The sequence below is a fragment of the Bacidia gigantensis genome (assembly GCF_019456465.1).
Source record: "Bacidia gigantensis strain McMullin 20006 chromosome Unknown contig_132, whole genome shotgun sequence".
Taxonomy (NCBI): Eukaryota; Fungi; Ascomycota; class Lecanoromycetes; order Lecanorales; family Ramalinaceae; genus Bacidia; species Bacidia gigantensis.
The window spans coordinates 508,919-526,896 of NW_025408592.1; the positions used below are offsets into that span (position 1 = coordinate 508,919).

At 48.7% G+C, this 17,978-nt stretch overlaps 6 protein-coding genes across 6 annotated transcripts; 3 read left to right on the top strand and 3 right to left on the bottom strand.

Annotated features, from left to right (window-relative positions):
• Positions 1 to 170: 170 nt before the first annotated feature.
• On the top strand, positions 171 to 2,625 carry KY384_001429 (uncharacterized protein; the record flags this gene model as incomplete). The annotated part of the gene is made up of 3 exons (XM_044809959.1): positions 171 to 579; positions 636 to 784; positions 841 to 2,625. The coding sequence occupies 3 exons, from the start codon at positions 171 to 173 to the stop codon at positions 2,623 to 2,625; spliced, it is 2,343 nt and encodes a 780-aa protein (XP_044672971.1).
• A 3,531-nt stretch (positions 2,626 to 6,156) lies between these two features.
• On the bottom strand, positions 6,157 to 10,307 carry KY384_001430 (uncharacterized protein; the record flags this gene model as incomplete). The annotated part of the gene is made up of 12 exons (XM_044809960.1): positions 6,157 to 6,276; positions 6,330 to 6,371; positions 6,421 to 6,432; positions 6,489 to 6,524; positions 6,609 to 6,753; positions 6,800 to 6,834; positions 7,340 to 7,390; positions 7,445 to 8,925; positions 9,274 to 9,540; positions 9,599 to 9,752; positions 9,798 to 9,994; positions 10,052 to 10,307. 12 exons carry the CDS (start codon positions 10,305 to 10,307, stop codon positions 6,157 to 6,159), a joined length of 2,796 nt encoding a protein of 931 aa, XP_044672972.1.
• Positions 10,308 to 12,364: 2,057 nt separating this feature from the next.
• KY384_001431 (uncharacterized protein) lies at positions 12,365 to 13,689 on the top strand (the record flags this gene model as incomplete). The annotated part of the gene is made up of 2 exons (XM_044809961.1): positions 12,365 to 12,513; positions 12,687 to 13,689. The coding sequence occupies 2 exons, from the start codon at positions 12,365 to 12,367 to the stop codon at positions 13,687 to 13,689; spliced, it is 1,152 nt and encodes a 383-aa protein (XP_044672973.1).
• Positions 13,690 to 14,177: 488 nt separating this feature from the next.
• KY384_001432 (uncharacterized protein) lies at positions 14,178 to 14,757 on the bottom strand (the record flags this gene model as incomplete). Its single annotated transcript, XM_044809962.1, has 3 exons — positions 14,178 to 14,257; positions 14,337 to 14,584; positions 14,675 to 14,757. 3 exons carry the CDS (start codon positions 14,755 to 14,757, stop codon positions 14,178 to 14,180), a joined length of 411 nt encoding a protein of 136 aa, XP_044672974.1.
• Positions 14,758 to 15,127: 370 nt separating this feature from the next.
• KY384_001433 (uncharacterized protein) lies at positions 15,128 to 16,337 on the top strand (the record flags this gene model as incomplete). The annotated part of the gene is made up of 4 exons (XM_044809963.1): positions 15,128 to 15,319; positions 15,462 to 15,935; positions 16,008 to 16,143; positions 16,192 to 16,337. 4 exons carry the CDS (start codon positions 15,128 to 15,130, stop codon positions 16,335 to 16,337), a joined length of 948 nt encoding a protein of 315 aa, XP_044672975.1.
• Positions 16,338 to 16,497: 160 nt separating this feature from the next.
• On the bottom strand, positions 16,498 to 17,582 carry KY384_001434 (uncharacterized protein; the record flags this gene model as incomplete). Its single annotated transcript, XM_044809964.1, has 2 exons — positions 16,498 to 17,390; positions 17,531 to 17,582. 2 exons carry the CDS (start codon positions 17,580 to 17,582, stop codon positions 16,498 to 16,500), a joined length of 945 nt encoding a protein of 314 aa, XP_044672976.1.
• Between the last annotated feature and the right edge of the window lie 396 nt (positions 17,583 to 17,978).

Sequence of the window (17,978 nt, forward strand, 5' to 3'; positions counted from 1 at the left end):
TTCTACGTGTGTATATGTGAAGTTTTGACAATTTGGTGGTCTATTGTCTGATGTGCAAAACTTCATCATGGGGTGGTGACGGTCGATTGCTAGTGCCACGCGTGTTTGAACGTCAACACTCCCAAAATGATTCAACAGCGGCTTCTCCAAATACCCACCGCACCTTCAAAATGCCAACGTTCTATTCAGGCGGCATTACTGTACAGCTGTCTACTGCCGATCTGCGCGAAACCTCGACTACAGTACCCGCCCATAATCAATGCCCAGAGACTACTCGGAACACGAAGAGAACTGCAGACGTAATCGCTCAAGCCTCAGTAGCTGGAACGCTTGCTGAGGACGCCATCGAAGACCAGTCCACGGGCAGTCATTTCCGATGGGTGGGCAATGACAGAGACGTGCCCTTCCTGCTCGTTCGTGCTGGTGAGGGTTATTTCCAGGAGCCTAGACGAGTTATCAAGCCAGCAAGACTAGAAACTCTAAAACAGCTCACGGAGAGTGCTGTGAGTGAAGACCAATCAAGGAAGCGCTTTCAAGACTCGCAAACCATTGAGAACCTTTCAAGCGAACAATTCAAGCGTAAGCGTCCTCCCGGTCTGAACAAATCCTAAGCTCACCCTTGGGAGGGTTCATAGAACTGCAGAAAGAATGTTCGTATAGCGCTGCCCCTGAGAGCGAAGCTCCTCAAAATGCCGCGCTCTGCCTGAACGTCTTTCTTTCTCGAAAGACATTCTACCCAATCACCAACGAAGATACCAGCGGTGTCAAATTTGCCGACTTGAGGGTACGATGAATCAAATCTTCGGAACTAAACATTTTCTCTGTACTAACTTCGTTCAGATTGACGTATTCTTCAATGGAAAGCTCTTTGATTCCTCTGTGGTCGGCGCTCGATTTCGTAACGCAGGTGCAAGGGGTGTAGGTCAGATTTCCCGATTCACTGGCCAAAATATCCATCTCATGGTCGAAAAGCCATGGGTTTTGCGAGCATTCTCGTCTGACACACACGGCAATGTTAATATGCAGTCCGGAAAGGGCAGCGACCGTTGGACCACCATTTCATCCTTGCTTCGCAATGAGATCAGGAAATATGGGATCACTCAAGATGGCGAGCGCTCAGTCTCTGGAGAGTATTTAGACGGCCTTGCCCAAGTTCCTGTACCTGATGAAGTGAATTCACTCAATGATCACGATGGCAACCGGCTTGCCATCATTGACGTGATGATTGTTTACGGAGAAGGCTCCAGACTGGGACCCGAAACGCCTTATGTGGCAGGGCCAACAGCACCCCGGTTGATTGGCTTTCAACAACCGTTATTGCCTGTTGGTTGGCAAGCAACAGATCATCAGAAGCAGAGCACTGATAAATACATCGAGCAAAGATTGGGAACGCCGACGTTTACGCCGCGAGCAACGGCGCGCTCAAGCCGAAAGGTAAGCAGACGTCAGTCCAAATCATCGGTAGGAGAAGACAATACACTTATGAATGACGACGACGAAAATGGCATGCAACATTTACTTAATCACATAGGAGCCGAAAATTCTTCAATCAAGGAGGCAGCGTTCGCTGAGCTACATGATCAGCCAACTCAGGACGTGGACATGTGCGAGTGGTCCAGTCAGGACGACCTAGAGAACTATGTTCAGGCTCCTAATTCGGATACGAAGAGTGCAGATGCCTACAGAGGCAGCAGGACTGCATATTCAATCGGCCAAGATAAGCTCTCGTTTGAAGCGCCATCACAGCTATCTAACAATATCAACTTCAATGGCCAGCTTTCTTTTCATCAAAGCCCAACGTCACAAGCAGCTAACGCCCTACTCAATCTCTCCATGCCTCAAACATGTTTGACATCGCCTCCGATCGACCCAGCTTTAGCGGCTTGGGCTGCTCAGAACAGCGCTTCTTATTTACCCGGGATACTACAACTTACTCATCCCTCCCCAGGTGGATCTGCACCTCTCACTCGCACGCCGTCTTTTCAAGCGAGCACGGATCCTTTTGCTACGACGGCAATTCCATCACCAACATCTTCAGCTCTTACTACTCCGCCACCATCCACTCCTGAAATTCCTTCATGCTCTTTGGTGCCAAAGCTGAGTCCGGAAAGACCCTCGAAATGGGTGAAAATTACACTGGCCTCTCCCACACCAAAGCGAAAACCTCGCACCACCCGTCGTAGCTTTGCGCGGACCTCAAAGCCCTCAACAAAGCGTGCACGGAAGACAAGGACCCTGACACCACCGCCCCCTACCTATCACGGAAACTCGCCATCGATGCAGTCTCATCCCTCAGAAGAACCCCTGAGCGAACCAGTTCCGGCGACAATTAGCCTAGAAGAAATCGAAAACTTCACTTCAGCGCTGGCTCCTGAATCAGAAGGCGTCATCCAAGGGCCTGACCTCAGCAAGGACGACAAGAAGCAGAGACGCCAGACAAATGTCAACGCTACGAAGTATGCAGAGAATAAGCCGCTAGACCAGGACTTTGATCCGGGAGAGCTGGACGAGGGGTGCAGGGTTGGCTTTGCGGAAGCGGGAGTCGTAAGGAATGTGCCAACCAGGCGTGGAGGGTGGTTCAAGGAAAGGGGCATTGTGGTCGGGATGAGGTTTTGTCTGTGGTAAACTTGTTTGAGTGGTCAGATGATGTAGATGACAACACTGGAGGGTGAAGGGATGATGTTTTTAGCCCGTTCGGTGAGTGCATTTTTATCTGGTATTATGGTGGTAGGAAACAGAACACTCTATGGAAGGATTCAAGCATATGTTGCTGATGAGGTGAGAATGCTGGACCATTATGAAAAATCTGTGTGAGCGCGGTACTAACAAAATGTTTGATTTGTCTACCTGGCTAGAAGCTATGCTGAAAAGTGGAATACTCCGAGACAGGACGAGCTGTTGCAGGATAGTCAAAGCATAGATAGCTTCAATGAAGGCAACATAATAAATATAGCTGACCCTCAGCCAAAGCTCTTTACCGTGCTAGTTCTCGGAGGAAATCTTATCACCTTCCCAGAATTATATCTTTTCTGGATCACTGATCCCACCATTCGTAATCACGTAAGTGGCCTCTCGCTCCGGGCAATCTGTCACGATCATCAATCTCCACTCTTCATGACTGTCATCAAACAATATTCAACCATACCTGGTGATTCCTGTATCTTGGCGACTCTCTCATCACCTCGTCCTTTCCTCAGCAGCACTCTCGTGGTCGAAGCATGAGCGAGGATATGTCCTCCGACGGGTTTACGACCGTCAGCGCCCGTGAAGAGAGCACTTGCTCCTGGGTCGGACTGGACTTGGTTCGTCTATATTGTTGACATATTAGCCCCGATGGATGGATTAAGATGACATTGTTCACTGCTGGTGAGAGAGCTTGCAAGGAAAGTGAATGTCTAGTACCGACCATGAGAACACAGATATTGAACTCCTCAGCCATATGCGTCAAGCGACTCAAGAATTGATTCAATTTCTGTTGGCGATCGGCGAGCTCTCCACGACCGCAATAGTCGACGCGAAAGCAGGCCATTTTGCTGTCGATGATGAGGAGACGATACTGATTTGAGTGAAAGGTGGCGGAAAGGATGTTGAGCAATTCAAGTTGATGCTACCAAGTGTACTATTAGACAGGAATTCTTATTTGGACAGAGAGTCAGGAGATATATGGGATAAATGTACTTCGCTGTTGAGTGCGCGGGCATACGCGATATTTTCCTGTGCTTGTTCGGGATCCACTTCCTCATGTCAGGCTGGGAGAGAACAAGGAGGGAGGGAGGACCTACTGCCGAAGCGTTCTGCAATCTGACCTATCCTGAAGCCATACATGAGTGATGTGTCAAAGATGAATGAGGACTGAAGTACCTCTCTGGCCTGAATGTACCTTCGGTATCTGCATACTTTTGTAGTCAGCATCAGTAACATGATGCCCCTCTGCGTATTCTCAGCATGTACCTATGTATGCCACGTTGCCTTCAGCACCTCCCATGTCCTTTGATCGTCAGCCTGATACTAACTCCTGCTTGCGAGTATCCTACTTTTGGGAGCTGCGACTCGATTAGCATAGGTTTGCCATGTCTCAGGCCTACTGACTTGAGCGATCACGGACATCGTATAGGACAGCTGCGTCTTGCCACATCCTAGAAACCTGAGAATGTAGCGGGCGAATCGCGTTATCGAGGTACTTACTGAGTTCCCCATACACCTTCTCTGAAATTAGCATCGGTTTCACAAATATTAAGGTGGGCTGTAGGAACCTCGTTTATGCTCATGCTTTGAAAGCCACTGACTCCTATCAGCACGTTTCTTCATTAATATTTTGGCCCTGATGCGATGTACCCGCCCAAGATTGAATCTAACTGCTTGCTGCCGGTTGAGATCTTACAAACCCGCTTACGCTGATGGCCCAGCTCGCTTGCGGTGATGAAACCAGAGATTGTTGGCTTCACGACACAATTTCATTTCCCGCGGTCAAAAGAGTGGAATCTGAAATCGGGTGATGCACATAGCAGGCAGGCCTTACCTGGCACTTGGCAATAGCCTCCTTGACCTTCTCAAACTTGACTTCACTGAATCCTTTGATCTTGAGAAGAGTCTTGCGAGTAGCACCATGGACAGACTGAGGGTGTCAACCATAAAGAATGTTATTCGAGGGCAGTGCGAATTACAGCAATGGTGTAGAAGCCGTTTGCCTTGAGTTTGGTGATGTCGGCTGCTCCTACACCTAGGTAGCGTCAGCGGGCACAACCATCCATGGAGCTTTCAAATTACCATGTGCTTGAATGGTATCAATATCGATAATGAAGTCCTTCGCGGATATCGTGAGCTACGACCGGATACATGAAAAATCTTTGGGCTTTTACATCGTCATCAGAGGCGTCACCATTGGTTAGTGAAGCGGTCATATTGTGTCTTGCGGAAAGAACGATTCAACGAAGCGGAGTGTAGAAGATCGTCGCAGATTGAGCGAAAAGACAAAATGCACGCAAGGGATCGGAGTGAGAAGAAGATGCTCGTCGTAGAGATGCGGTCGTGGAGAAAGCTTGGCAGTGCTTTCTCAAGCATCGGTCTGGATTTTGCAAGGGAGGAGCTTCACATTGTAAGCACAGAACAAAAAGTTCTTCTTATTATGCAACATTCGATACAATGTATCCAGAGGTCGCATATCAAAAAGAAGCTTTGCAACAAAAAGAAAGACATGATCTACCATAGCGATCGATCCAGATTCAACAGATTCCACGCTCTCCAACTTTCTCTCCATAACATCTTGGCCATACAGAAAGGGACATTGAACTCAAGCTTTCCCATCAACCCTTCTTCGCTTCAGATTTCGTACAAGGTCTCGCGATCGCCCCATACCACATGCTTCCTTACTTGCGACAGATTACGATGATTAGAAGAAATAAAATGCTGGATAGTTGCAAACTCCGATCGTGAGTCCCAGGGGTATTTGCCGGAAATGAAGAACGCCTTTTCCGAGGGAATGGAACCTCCGGGTACGGTGCTTTGAGGTGTGCTCGAGAGAAGTCGTGAAGCGTGAAATGCGTACCAAATTCGAGAAATTAAGTCAAGCGCGTCAATGTCATCAATGATGAGCGAGTATGGCCTCATAATACATACGGGAAAGATTGGCCATGTACTGTAATGAAAATAAGGGTGGATTTTAGGCGACTGCGGTAGTGGCGGTGGGTGGCACTTGATCCACAGAGCCATCCAGAACCATCGTACCGTTGGTCTCCGCTGTCGTGCAATCCCGGGAGATGTGTCCGGCTTGACCGCACTTGTAGCAGACTTTGCCAGCTGAATTAAGTGGGCCGCCGTTGGGTGCCGTGCAATCCCGGGAGATATGTCCCTGGTAAGGTCAGCTTCAAGGTCTTTCGAACGGGGCAGATTCACTCACGAGCTTGCCACAAGCATAGCACTTCATGGCCTGCGCTTGACAATCACGCGCGTAATGGTTGGGTCCGCCACATTTGTAACATGTTGCAGCCCGCGGTGCGTTCACACCGCCTTGGAACCCTCCTCGGAAACCGCCACCGCCAAAGCCGCCACGAGGAGCAAACCCCCCACGGCCGGCACCTTGAAAGCCAGCATTAGGACATGCACGCTGAGCATGTTATCAGCACTTTCGTCAGAGCTGCAATGTTGGAGGGCATACCGCTAGATGGCCCATTTGACCGCAAGAGTAGCAGCGCTGTCCAGCTCCTGCACCACTAATGCGGAGCGTCGGACAGTCTGCCTGCACATGTCCAAGACCTTGGCAGTGGTAGCATTGCTTCGCTGTCATTATGAGTTAGATTGGTATCTTGAGAGTTGGAACAACATGTACGTACTTTCAGTGGTACGAGGATGCGGGCAGCCGTTGGATTCATGTCCTTCGCAATGATCAGTATTCGAAACCAGACCAACGATACTGGTACACACCAGGTTGCTTGCCTAAAGTCCTTGTTAGCAAGATACCAGTCACAGGCTCGAGTATTGATTGAACTCACAATTATAGCAAAGGCGTTCAGATGAGGAGCAGACCTCTGCAGTACATTAGTAACGATTGTTTGTTGCTCGGCTGAGTGTGCTGACCAGCGTAATGGCCTACATTGCCGCATTTATAGCACGCGCGGCGAGACAGCGACGACATTTCCGACTATGAAGACGCAAGCATCAGCCTCAGCTTCCAGGCGCTTGCTCTTAGGTGAATAAGTGCTTCGATGCACATCGAAAGAGCCCAGCGTCCGCGCCCCATATTGCAAGGCCGTCAGGCTGCAGCGACGAGCCTCATATTCCTATTCCTAGGGTATACACGCACCATATCACTTTTCTTTTCTCAGCAACTAGATGTTCCTGCAGTCTTGGAGGTCAGCGCTTTGATCGCGCTTGCTCAATGTCGCACAGCAATGCGCAGGGTGACATACCCAACTATGCTCCTTCCTCCTACTATCCAGCCGTTCCTTCCTCCCGAATACACACCACACACAGCCCGACAAGCAACAAGAAAGCGTTCGACGACTTTGCGATGATGTTGTCAAGAAAGTGGGAGAAGACTCTCCGAAGCCGAACTTCAATCCCTGCCGGCAGGGCGAGCCTTTCCTCAATTGGCAAGCGGCCCGGTTTTGAGGCAAACCTCAGGCGAGACCGCGAGGACCAGTGGACAACTGGACAAGCCTTTCGAAGCTTTTTCATGAAGCCTGACCTTCTTTTGCATTTCTAATACCATGCGAGGGATGCTCGTAATCTACATCATGCGTATCCGACAGCTTCCTGAAGCTTCTATTTTGCTCGTGTAGCCATGCAGCATTTCTCATTCTTTGCTTTCATATCACGCCCCTGAATCCTCTTTTTCGATGACTGCAGGAGCCTTGATAGTTCTCCCATTGAGAAACTCGAGGCCTTCCCCTCCCTTCACAAGTCGTCAGCAAAAGTCTCAAGAAACAATGACCAAAGCGGGACTCACGTAGCTGATTAGCGGCGAAATCTCGACGCCTTCTTCATCGCCAGTTTCGCTCTCGATCGTTCCTCCGGCTGCCTGGATCCATCGCTGGCCCTGGTCCATGATGTCCTTCTTGCTTGTGTCAGGGTCGTCTTCGCCGGTACCTTTAGCATTCTTGAGAGGTGAGAATTCGTCCTCTCGTTTGACTTCCATCGAAGCAAACTTTTGGAGGTCAAGCAATGGGAAAACATCGAAGACGAACTGTTCCAGCTTGATGCCATTTGGCTTGTCAGGTTTGATGGACTCCCCATTCTCGGTGTTGATGCATGGGATTTTCTTTTTGGCTACGTGATGTGGAAGCTTATGTGCCCATTGTTCAATGGACTCCATGAACCTGAATGAGTAGTAATGGTTGACGATGTTTGCCGCTCGGAATTTTAAGAGGTCTGGTTGTTTGCTATCTTTGGCTTCTGCTGTCGCACTGTCTATTTCCGAGTATTCAACTACATCAGGTTTGCCATTCTTTTGCAGAATGAGACCAACAGACTCCTTCGCATTGCGCTTTCGGACAACTTTCGTTGCGATATCCACGTCTTTCGATGCTGCAAAGCCAAGGAAAGCGGGATCCGCCACCTTGACCAGGCAATTATCGACACAATAGGCATGGATGTGCTTGATGCCTCGCTTGCGCATGTCTGTTCTCACATTTGATGTCAAGAGTGCCTGGTAAATTCCCCCATTTCCATCTGGGGCTACGGCGACCTTGGCTTTAGTCTCCATTAAAATTTTGCCCTCGTTGGATATGCAAGGCAAGATGCCTTGTTCGAAGATCACGACGTTGTCCTTCTCAAGCCCAAAGTAATTGTTCTCTTCAAAAAATTGTTCTGTGGGTCTCCGGGTTGGCCCACTCGTCATTACGTACCATGGCACGGCGACGTTCTTCTTGCCACTTTTCTTCTCTGCTAGCTGTTGAATCTTCCATATTCTTTCGGCTTGTATCTGGAACAATGACTTTTGAGTCGGAAGGCCGATGTTGAAACAGCCCTTCGGTGCAGAGCTTCCTAACCTTGTACCTTGGCCGCCCGCCATGAGCACGACAGCCACCTGACCTTCTGAAACTAGATCAAGCCCAGAGCTGTGCCATTGTTCAATATCCTCGGGTTGTGAATCTAGAATTGAGGCTGTTGCAGAGTCTGGTAAAGGTTCGAGCTTTGCTTCTTCTTTACCTGCTTCTTTTGGAGGATGTAAGGCCTTCTCAGCAAGCTGGTTGATGTGACTAGGGTCAATAGAGGAGAGTCGATTGTACAGGCCCGCTTTTTCGGCGGTAGATAGGTCTTCGTAGAAAGCAAAGACCTGGTCTTGACCAGCTTTTGCATAGCTCTCTCGTAATGGCTTTAGCTCCTCTGCCGAGGGCTCCTTGGCTTGTTCCTCTTCTTTAGAGAAGGGATTGAGCTTCTCGAAAACTTTGTTCATTTTGGTGATGACAGTCGCGCCGTGGTATGAGTCTGCAGATAATAGATTACGAGATTGTTGATGAATTTGGCTGAATCTGTTCCAGAAGGCCCGTTTGCAGTGAGCTGAGTGCTAGTGACTATTTACGTGGGGCAATGAAGCGGAGGGGTTCCGAGGACAGTTTGCCCGGCCCGAGAGGTTAAAGTCCGCTCAGGGATCTGACAAACTCTCCCAATTCATTTGATTGTATGCTGCATGCTGCATGCTAGCCCACTGTCATGCTCTCAAGATAATTGGAATTCAATAGCGTGGGCACTGGGGAAATCACTGTCAAATCATATGTCACTGAGAGAACATGTAGAACAATACTATTAGAACAATACTATGTTCTATTACGGTACCTATCTTTCCCATCTCGATCGTAGTCCCTCCATCCCCGCCTTTCTCTGTCGTGCGTTCGGTACCTATCCTCTCGTGCTCTCCGGTCCAGTTCTCCATCATGTCTTCTCGGCTGATCGCGACGACCTCGTTCATCTCCTCGGTCTTTTGACAGCTTCCGACTTTTGTACGTATTTGAGCCCACGCCCCTGCTATCATCCCGCTGTTCATGGTCTCGTGAGGGTGTTTGTCGTCGTCCATGACGAGCATTAGGGCTTCTGCTTCTGCTTCTGGAGTACTTGTCGTCAAGTGGGACCTCATGTGTTTGATTCTTGCCGAAGACCATACCGTAGCCTTCGGCACCTCGCTGTCTGTTTTCTATAGGCTCCATTTTTCGGTACTGCCGCTTTTTCTCCAATTCGGCAACCCCACCAAAACCTCCACCATACTGCTTCCTATTTGCGTTTGTTTTAGTCCTCCAAACGTCAGCTATGCGAGATACCTATGTCCGATCAGCGGATGAGTAACTATTTTTGGCTCCGCATACACTCTGCGAAAAATCCACGTGGATACGGTGGTCGTCGATCAAGACCCCCGACATCTTAAAGTAAGCTTGCTCGCATTCCTTCTGATTCTCATATTCAATGAAAGCATATTGCAGGCTATCGCCTGTTCGTTTATCTCGAATCACTTCACAGGATACTATAGGGCCAAAACGGCTAAAGATGGTGTGTAAATCTTCATCTAATAGCAAACAAGTTTAGCCGCATAGTCTCGTGCTTAGCGTGAGGAAAGGCTGACCTTCTGTGACTGGATTCAGTTTGCATACAAAAAGTACATTTTCGGGGGGCTTGACCTCGGCATATGGAAGATCTCCAACGATCTCAAGGGTCAGTGCCTGCGCTCGAGCTTCTTTCTCACGTCTCAGCCTTTCCAGCTCTGCCTCCTGTGCAGCTTCGTTTGCTTCGTCGGCTTCCGATACGTTCGAATGCTCAACCGGATTTGTTGTGGCAGGTGAATCTTCCTTCTCAACCACTGCTTGCATGGTTGTTTGCATTGTTGATAAGTCACCATGTACCGAAAGACACTGCAAGGTTGAACCCTCGGAAGATCATTAGTGCTAGAAGGTTTCCACTAAAGGCGGTTCGGACTAATGATTATGCGTAAACGCCGAACGGGCGTCGAAACATCCTCAACTCCTTAGAAGTAAACAACCTCCGTTTGATAAGGGATTTCTCTATTGTTCGTGATTGTCATGTTGCCGAGCTTTTGCTTCAATGCAATATTTCTTGGTCTGTGTTCTGTGATTGCTTGAAGATCGTTGGGGAGCTAACTAAATCTTCACATCCAGCATTTCAGATTGCAGGATTTGCTTGTTTACAGCTGTCAGCCCCAAATCAGTCACATCATATTGAGGCGTGGAGAACAGGTGCCCAATGTGCTAGGTGGTTTAGTCCTTTTTGGGTAGGCAAACACACGTCCGGGTGCGTCTAAAGGGTGAATTGGAAGACTTTTGCCGAGGGTCCAATTTCTACCTTCAACGTTGCGTACCTATCGGAGCGGCATTGGTGTAGATGTCTTGTCAGTGCGGCTAACATATTTCAATTTCCTGTATATCAGAGAACTGCGCGACAGTCCTCGCTCCGCTATGAGGCTTTCCGCACGAATACAGTTGCAGGACCCTCATGCGGGCAACCGTGCCACCAGCGTCCATACGTCCTTGTTAGCTCGGCTATGACTTTCAGCCTTGCTACTTGTTCAATTTGCAATTGGGCATTTTCGTGGTGTGCTCAGATAATATGACTCGTTTCCATTGCTCTTCTGACATTGCAAGGAGCAAACTAATGATGTTTTGTCATACGCTCCTAAGATTTATTTTTATCCACAAACCCTACGTGAAGATCTCCCGGCATGACGATGTACCTTGCAAGGTAAATGAGGACTTTGGGAAGCGAATGATGGCTTGACCGAGGGACGTGTATCTGTCCAATTGGCCGTGCCCTGCCAGAATGGATGCAAACCTTGCTCTCTTGTGCTGGGCGAACAGACGTTATCACTCGTGGTCTCAACTGCATGGGTCTTGAAACTCATATATATTCGCTTAGCATGGCCTGCGGCGAGGGTAGCAAACTCATCCCGAGGCAAGTTTGGGGCTGATCTGTCATGTCCACTTCACAGCATTTTCGATGATTTGGAAAAGAGAAGGCGATCATTAACGGCCCTTCAGATGGTATAGTGCTTCATGCCCTTGGCAATGGGGTCTTCTGCAAAAGTATCACAGCCCAAGTCACCTAACCTGGTTCATCCAGGCAATCAATATCTCAATACCGGGGCCAAGGGTTACGGTTGGGTGTGATCCGGAAAGTCTGAGAAGAAGAAGAAGCCTGCCAAGACTCAGAGAGATCTTGCATGGCTTGTAATGTGGGACTTCGATGTCCTGAAATCCCTATTGGTCCCAATACGTTGGGAACATATAGCAATCTTATTGACTCATCCAACGTTAATAGCTTTCTAAAGGCTTGTGCAGACTTGCTGCGGCCGCCACACTTGTCATTACCTTCGGCTGACGGTGTTTTTGCATGACTACTGACGGTCCGCTGGGCCGTGATGAAATTAAAGTATTATGACACCGTTAGCTTGGGCGCTGATGGGCCTTCCATCCTCGGTGAGTGCTTGGATTTCTGGAAGAGCTGCTGCGCTATCCCGTCTAATGCCGGTCGATACCGTTCGCTGGACCACCTGTCTAGGGTTCGGGCCTTGCTCGCCAATTACAGCTGATGTTGAGGCGTTGGAGGTCTTCTTTCGTCGATTGCTTCTTCAATATCTATCCATCGTGGCATCTTTGACATTGTATACCGCAACTTTCAACCCGAACGCTAGATACTACAGATTTGATCGTCTTGAAACCCTTTGACCTTACTTACCGCTCCTTCCAAGATAGAAGTGAATTGCCAACAACCTTATGCCAGGCAGCGAGCCGCTTCATGTTTCCGTTTGAGCGCCGCTCCTAATGTGGATTCAGCAGACGCTCTCTTTGTTTCATCACTATCCCTTGAGCGGTCAACATGCCAGCTCTCTGTACTTTAAATAGACCGCTTTCGATCCGTCAACGTCATGACAAGAGCAGTCTCGCCCACATTGAGGGGAACAAACTTACGTATCCTTTTCGTACGTCTTCAAACAACCATCCAATCTTCGATATGCCTAACGACGAGGCTGGTCCTGAAGGCGATGGCAGGAGAAGACAACGGAATGCCCTCGCCGTGAGTGAACTCCCGTCGCTTTTCAATATTGTAGATCAAGCTGGTAATGACATAGTTATAGTGCGGACGCTGTCGGCAGCGAAAGATCAAATGTGAGGATGACAACGGCAAAGGTTGTCGGGCATGTAGAAACGCGCATTCGTCAAGATGTAATTACCTGAGGGTAAACAAAGATTTGACAAGCTGCTTCTCGGAACAGAAGCTAACTGGGTACAGGTCAATTCTGGAGAGGTTCATACCCTGAACATTGAAGCCGAACCGCCTATCACTCCCTCTGCCTGGCCCCCAGGAATCTCAACAGCAAACGTGGGATTCAACGCAGCACCAACACGCAGTGACCCTAGTCAGTACGCTATAATGTCCGGTTCACTTCCCTCAGAGCCTATACCCTGCGCAATGCCATCAGCCGATGACAATATCTTGAGTGCCGTGGAAGATCCATACTCGTCTCGACGGGCGTCTCTGGCCCGATTGACACCTCGTCGGTCAAATTTTGATTCTTTAGCTATCTCCAATAACTCATACGGGCGCACCACAAGAATCCCAAGCCTCTCGAGCCCTGTAGACGGCTCATCCTGGAATGAGATGGGAGATACTAGCTTTGCAACCGACGGTCCCAACTACTTGAGGGAAAATTGCACTCCTTACGACACTTCATCAAGCGAATTTTCTGCTTTAATATCAGAAAGCCCCTCGCATACGTCTGGGTGGTCTCCTAGATCACGGACTTTCCAGCATATGGCTGGTGACAGAGGTTTTGATTCGCGGAGCTCGTTTTCAAGCAGCCACAGCCACCGACAATCTGATCATTTTGGCTATGCTGGCGAAAACTTTGGGCTAGCCCAGGGGTTTTCAAACTCGGATCGCATGTCGGGTCTTCTCCCACAAGAGCCTGTTCACCCGTCGATGACCGCTAGGAACTCAAGAGCACAGGTACCATTTGGATTCCAATCGATTGCTGCACCCTCCTCTGATGCAACAAACTTTCAGATGCTGGACTGTCCAACCATTCCAGCGACAAGTGGAGCACGCCTCGCTACTGTACCTGCGGCACCGTCTGAGCAGCCTGGAAATCAGGATCGCCTGCCAATGCTGAATGCTAGCTACGAGTACAGCGGAAGAGCTTCTCTTATGGACCGCCAATACTCTGGTAGAGAAGGGCCAGAAAGGCCATAGCGCTAGATCAACCGTTGGTCACAGCTCCATCTCTAAACCCGAGGGAAGACTATTGAGCACACATTTGATTGGTGGGGAAACATTGAAGCTCAAAAATCTTGGGTCAGCGTACTTGACACAAGAGAAAACTAAGGTGGCTGTGAGATCTTCAATGAAACGTTTCGGAATATTATCTGAGTATTCATGATGTAACGGATGTCATTGCAATTTTGCTGCATTTTGGAGGCGCCTCACCTACCTCGGAACCAAGTTTGTGAACAAGAAAAGGGTGTTGCGAGGCTTAAGTTTGATCATAGACAGACGCACGAGGGCGGTTGTGTAGTGCATCGTACTTCATGTAAAAGATACAGTCTTGAATGTTTTTCGGAACAAGCTGCTTTCATTTCGCACACGCCACAGAAAATGCATTTGAGCCAATCTTGGACTCTTTGTAGATCGCCCCAGTACTTATGGAAACACCACAGCCATTCCGATTAACCGTGACCCGCTCACTTCTTCTTATCTGAAGTCTTCGCCTTGTTCTTAGCAGTGCCTCGCACAGTCTTGGCACGATTCTTTCTTTGCTTGCCTGCTAACAGTCAATAGATATTCGAAAGCCAGCAAGAAAGCTTGATGAAGCAGAAGATCACAAGCAGAGGTCAACATACGCTGCTGTCTACTGGCTTTCTCGATCTTATTCCGCATCCCATATCGCACGAGTCTGTAATGCGGCTCGAACTTTTCCAGTGCGTCCTTGCTATCATATATCAGAGCAAAACCTGTCGTCTTGCCACCACCATACTGCGTTCGGAAGCCGAAGCAGGAGACTTGGTCCTTCTGGGCTTTGTAAAGTGCGGCGAGCTTGTCTCGCAATTCGTCTTTGCTCACATTTGCGCGGTTAGGGTGGAGGACGTCACTGGCGGGCAAACATGAGTATTAGCATTGCAATTTCTATTCTTTCGACTGCGAGTAGGTCGGGTTGATGCCTGGTGAGTAAGGGACATACACGACCATTTGCTTTCGCCCAAGTAGAGGATTGCGGATGAACTTGCGCGTGCGCAGCGTGACAGCCTGCTCTCGATCTGCCATTCTCAAAGTCTGCAAACATTGTCAGAATAGCTATGTGTTGAAACCTCTCGTGCCCTTACATTGCGGAAAGTCTTTGGACGATAGAGGAAGCCAACGCCTGAACAAATATGACCTTGATGGTGTGCGGAATCCCACCAAGCGATTTCACGCTAGTGTTGCCAAGGCCCAGCCGTCGTCGTGTCCGAAAGATATTTATGCCTCCTAAAGCGTGCTAGTCTAGCAAGCTAGGCCCAACAAAGCTTAGATCGTTCATCGACATCACTAAAAAGGCCTGTTTTGGAGACCAAATCCTCGAAGGTCCATCCACGAGAAGTATTCAGCGATGAGTGGTATCAGTTCGGTAGAGCTGCTCCGAAGGCAGTACCTGCAAATGATTGATCCTAACCAACTGAGACTACCTGAGCTAAAATCTTGGAAGGATCCTCAAATTCAAAGTCAGATATATACATCATTGTTTAACTCTACTAATTTGGACTATGAACCGTCCGAGCGTTACAAATCTCGTGTCTTGAAAAAGGTTATCAATGCACTAGAGAACGCGATTGATGATCCCGAGGAAGATGTATGCGACGCTGCTCTGTTTTCATGTGCTGAATGATTACGAAGCCTGCGTCTACTTCGTCTTACCGTAGCTGATACATTATCATGCTATCCAGGAGATTTCAGACGATCTCACCAATTGCTTTGCCCAATATATGTCGCAGCCTCTACCCTCACCAAATGTCGCAGCTCAGCAAAAAAGTTATGTTACTTACACTTCACCTTTATCGACCCTAGGGTCTGTAGAGGTTACCACTCTGGAGGCTCCATCCCTTCTTGCATCATCAGGCACTACCGGCTTTCGTACTTGGGAAGCCGCCTTACACCTGGGTTCATTCTTTTGCTCCCAAATGGGTCAAGATTATGTAGCTGGAAAATCAGTGCTTGAGCTCGGTGCAGGCACTGGTTTCCTCTCGATGCTCTGTGCAAAACACCTTGGAGTCAAGCATATGCTTGCTACCGATGGAAGCCGTGAAGTCGTAAATGATATGAGAGCAAATGTCCAACTAAACTTTCCTTCGCCTGAGAAGGAACTTGTCAATATAGCCATTTTGCAGTGGGGTCATGCTTTGCTCGGCGGGCCTGCCGATGTTGCCTCTACAAAAGCGTCGCTTGACCTCGTTATTGGTGCCGACGTAGTACGTGTCAATTCATTTGGCCTAATGAGAGGCCTGTAAATTGTACACAACTTAGCTGATCGGTTTCTGTAGACTTATGACGTTGAGTCTGTCCCAGCACTGGTCGCTACCCTTAGAGATCTTTTTGAGATGTACAACCAAGCGAAGGTGATTATATCAGCCACCGTTCGCAATGAAGATACTTTGGCATGTTTTATACAAGCCTGCAGTACGTCGCGAATCACCTGACGCTGCGCAAGCTAATAGCGGTATCCAGATGCGAATGAGTTTCGTCATAGGACTCTGGCGTTTCAACTCCCACACTTCGCAGAGCAAACAGGCTTCTTCATCATTAAATCAACTCGCATTGAGATTCTTGAAATCACGAGCCCCGAGAAGCCGAGAGACCCGTTTGGGTTTTAAGAAGAAAGGTTCAGGACGAAAGATGTATTGCAAGCATATGAGACTTCAATCTGTTAAGCAAGGCATAAAGTCAAAACTCACATCTACAGATTTTTGTATCCAGAAATGTTTACTTCCTGACAGCACCTTTCTGTTTCAGTGCCTGACTGAAGATATCGTGCTAGAAACCTTCTCTAGCAAGCATCTCAGCGATGTCAAGGTACAGTGCTATTGCATTGAAATTACGCTTGTTACCCATCATCTGCCAAAAAAGCCACCTGAACCTGTTGGTCCAATTGATCAGATCCAGGTGGCTGACCTCCATCAAAGTGCCCTGATATTGACCCCAACGGCTACTGTTGACACTGACGAGTCCATCGTTGGGCCCCTCGAGTGCAAAGAGTAGATGATGAGATTGGCGGAAAGCAGAAAATGGTGCAGGGGTTGCAGCAGCCCCATATGAAAAGTATTTGACCCCTTCGAGATCAGGGGTAGCAGGGTTAAAGGTATTTTTCATGTACTTGCTAGTCAATTGACGGAACGCACCCGTCTCCAAAGAGAGCTTATCCAAGACTTTGTAAATCGAAGGCAAGCGCTGTGGACCAATTTGATCAAATATGTAATCGGCAACATACGACCCTCGATGTGGCGAGGCCACGGTCGTTAGACTGAGAACCTTCACATTGGGTGGCTTGAGCCGACTGATCATATACCTCGCATCAAGACCACCCATACTATGGGCGATGATATTTACACTCATCCCATGAGCTTTTTGTTCGATATCTCGTCCCAGCTTGACCGCACGTTCCTCAATCGAAGCCGAGGCTGGGACAGACGCAGTAATGACTTCAATACCATTTTTTCTGAAAGCTTCTGTAATGCCGCGCCAGTAGCGGACCCCAGGCAAATATTTCCCAGCCACATGCAACTCATCGAACCCGAGCAGACCGTGGGCGAGCACTATCGGGCCTTTAGGTACTTGATAGCTTTCTCGAACCACGGCATAGTCATCTCGAATTTCTCGCCCGAGATCGCCCTGTGTTTCTGGGAGAGTGCTGCTGTAGGCAAAATTGGCTGCTTGTGTCCTATTGCGACACGGTAATAGATTGTGTAGAAAAGGCGTTCCTCCGCGTCTATAACTGAGATTTGCTCGCATCAGCTATGCGATGTTGAAAAGGCGGCGACTAGCTCAAGGCGATATACAGCAAGCAGACCCATCTTAGGGGTCATTGGAGTTGTTGGGATGGGATACAGATTCAAGGTCATGGCTTTCGGATGAGATTAAACGCGCGGCTAGTGAGAATACTAAATTGCGTCCCCACTCTCTTTTAATCAATCGCCACCATTGATATATATATATATTCAGTGGAGGCATCTGTCACGCAAGCTTGAGCCTATCGAATGATCAGTAGGTGTCTGCTCAAGATCCGTTCCGCATTTGTCGTTGAAAATGACGACGCCTCGAACAATTCCCGAAGATCATCTCGCTCCGGCGTCTTATTAATATGGAAAGTCATAAAAGCGCAGACTGCAAGCTCAATCTCGAGGAAACGACGAATAAGTCTTGCGAGGTTGTGGCAGATTCGCGCAATTATGAGCTTCCGAGCATTCCGCATCAACATCTTTCCGTGCTAGCGAAATTGTCCAAGACTCACAGGAATG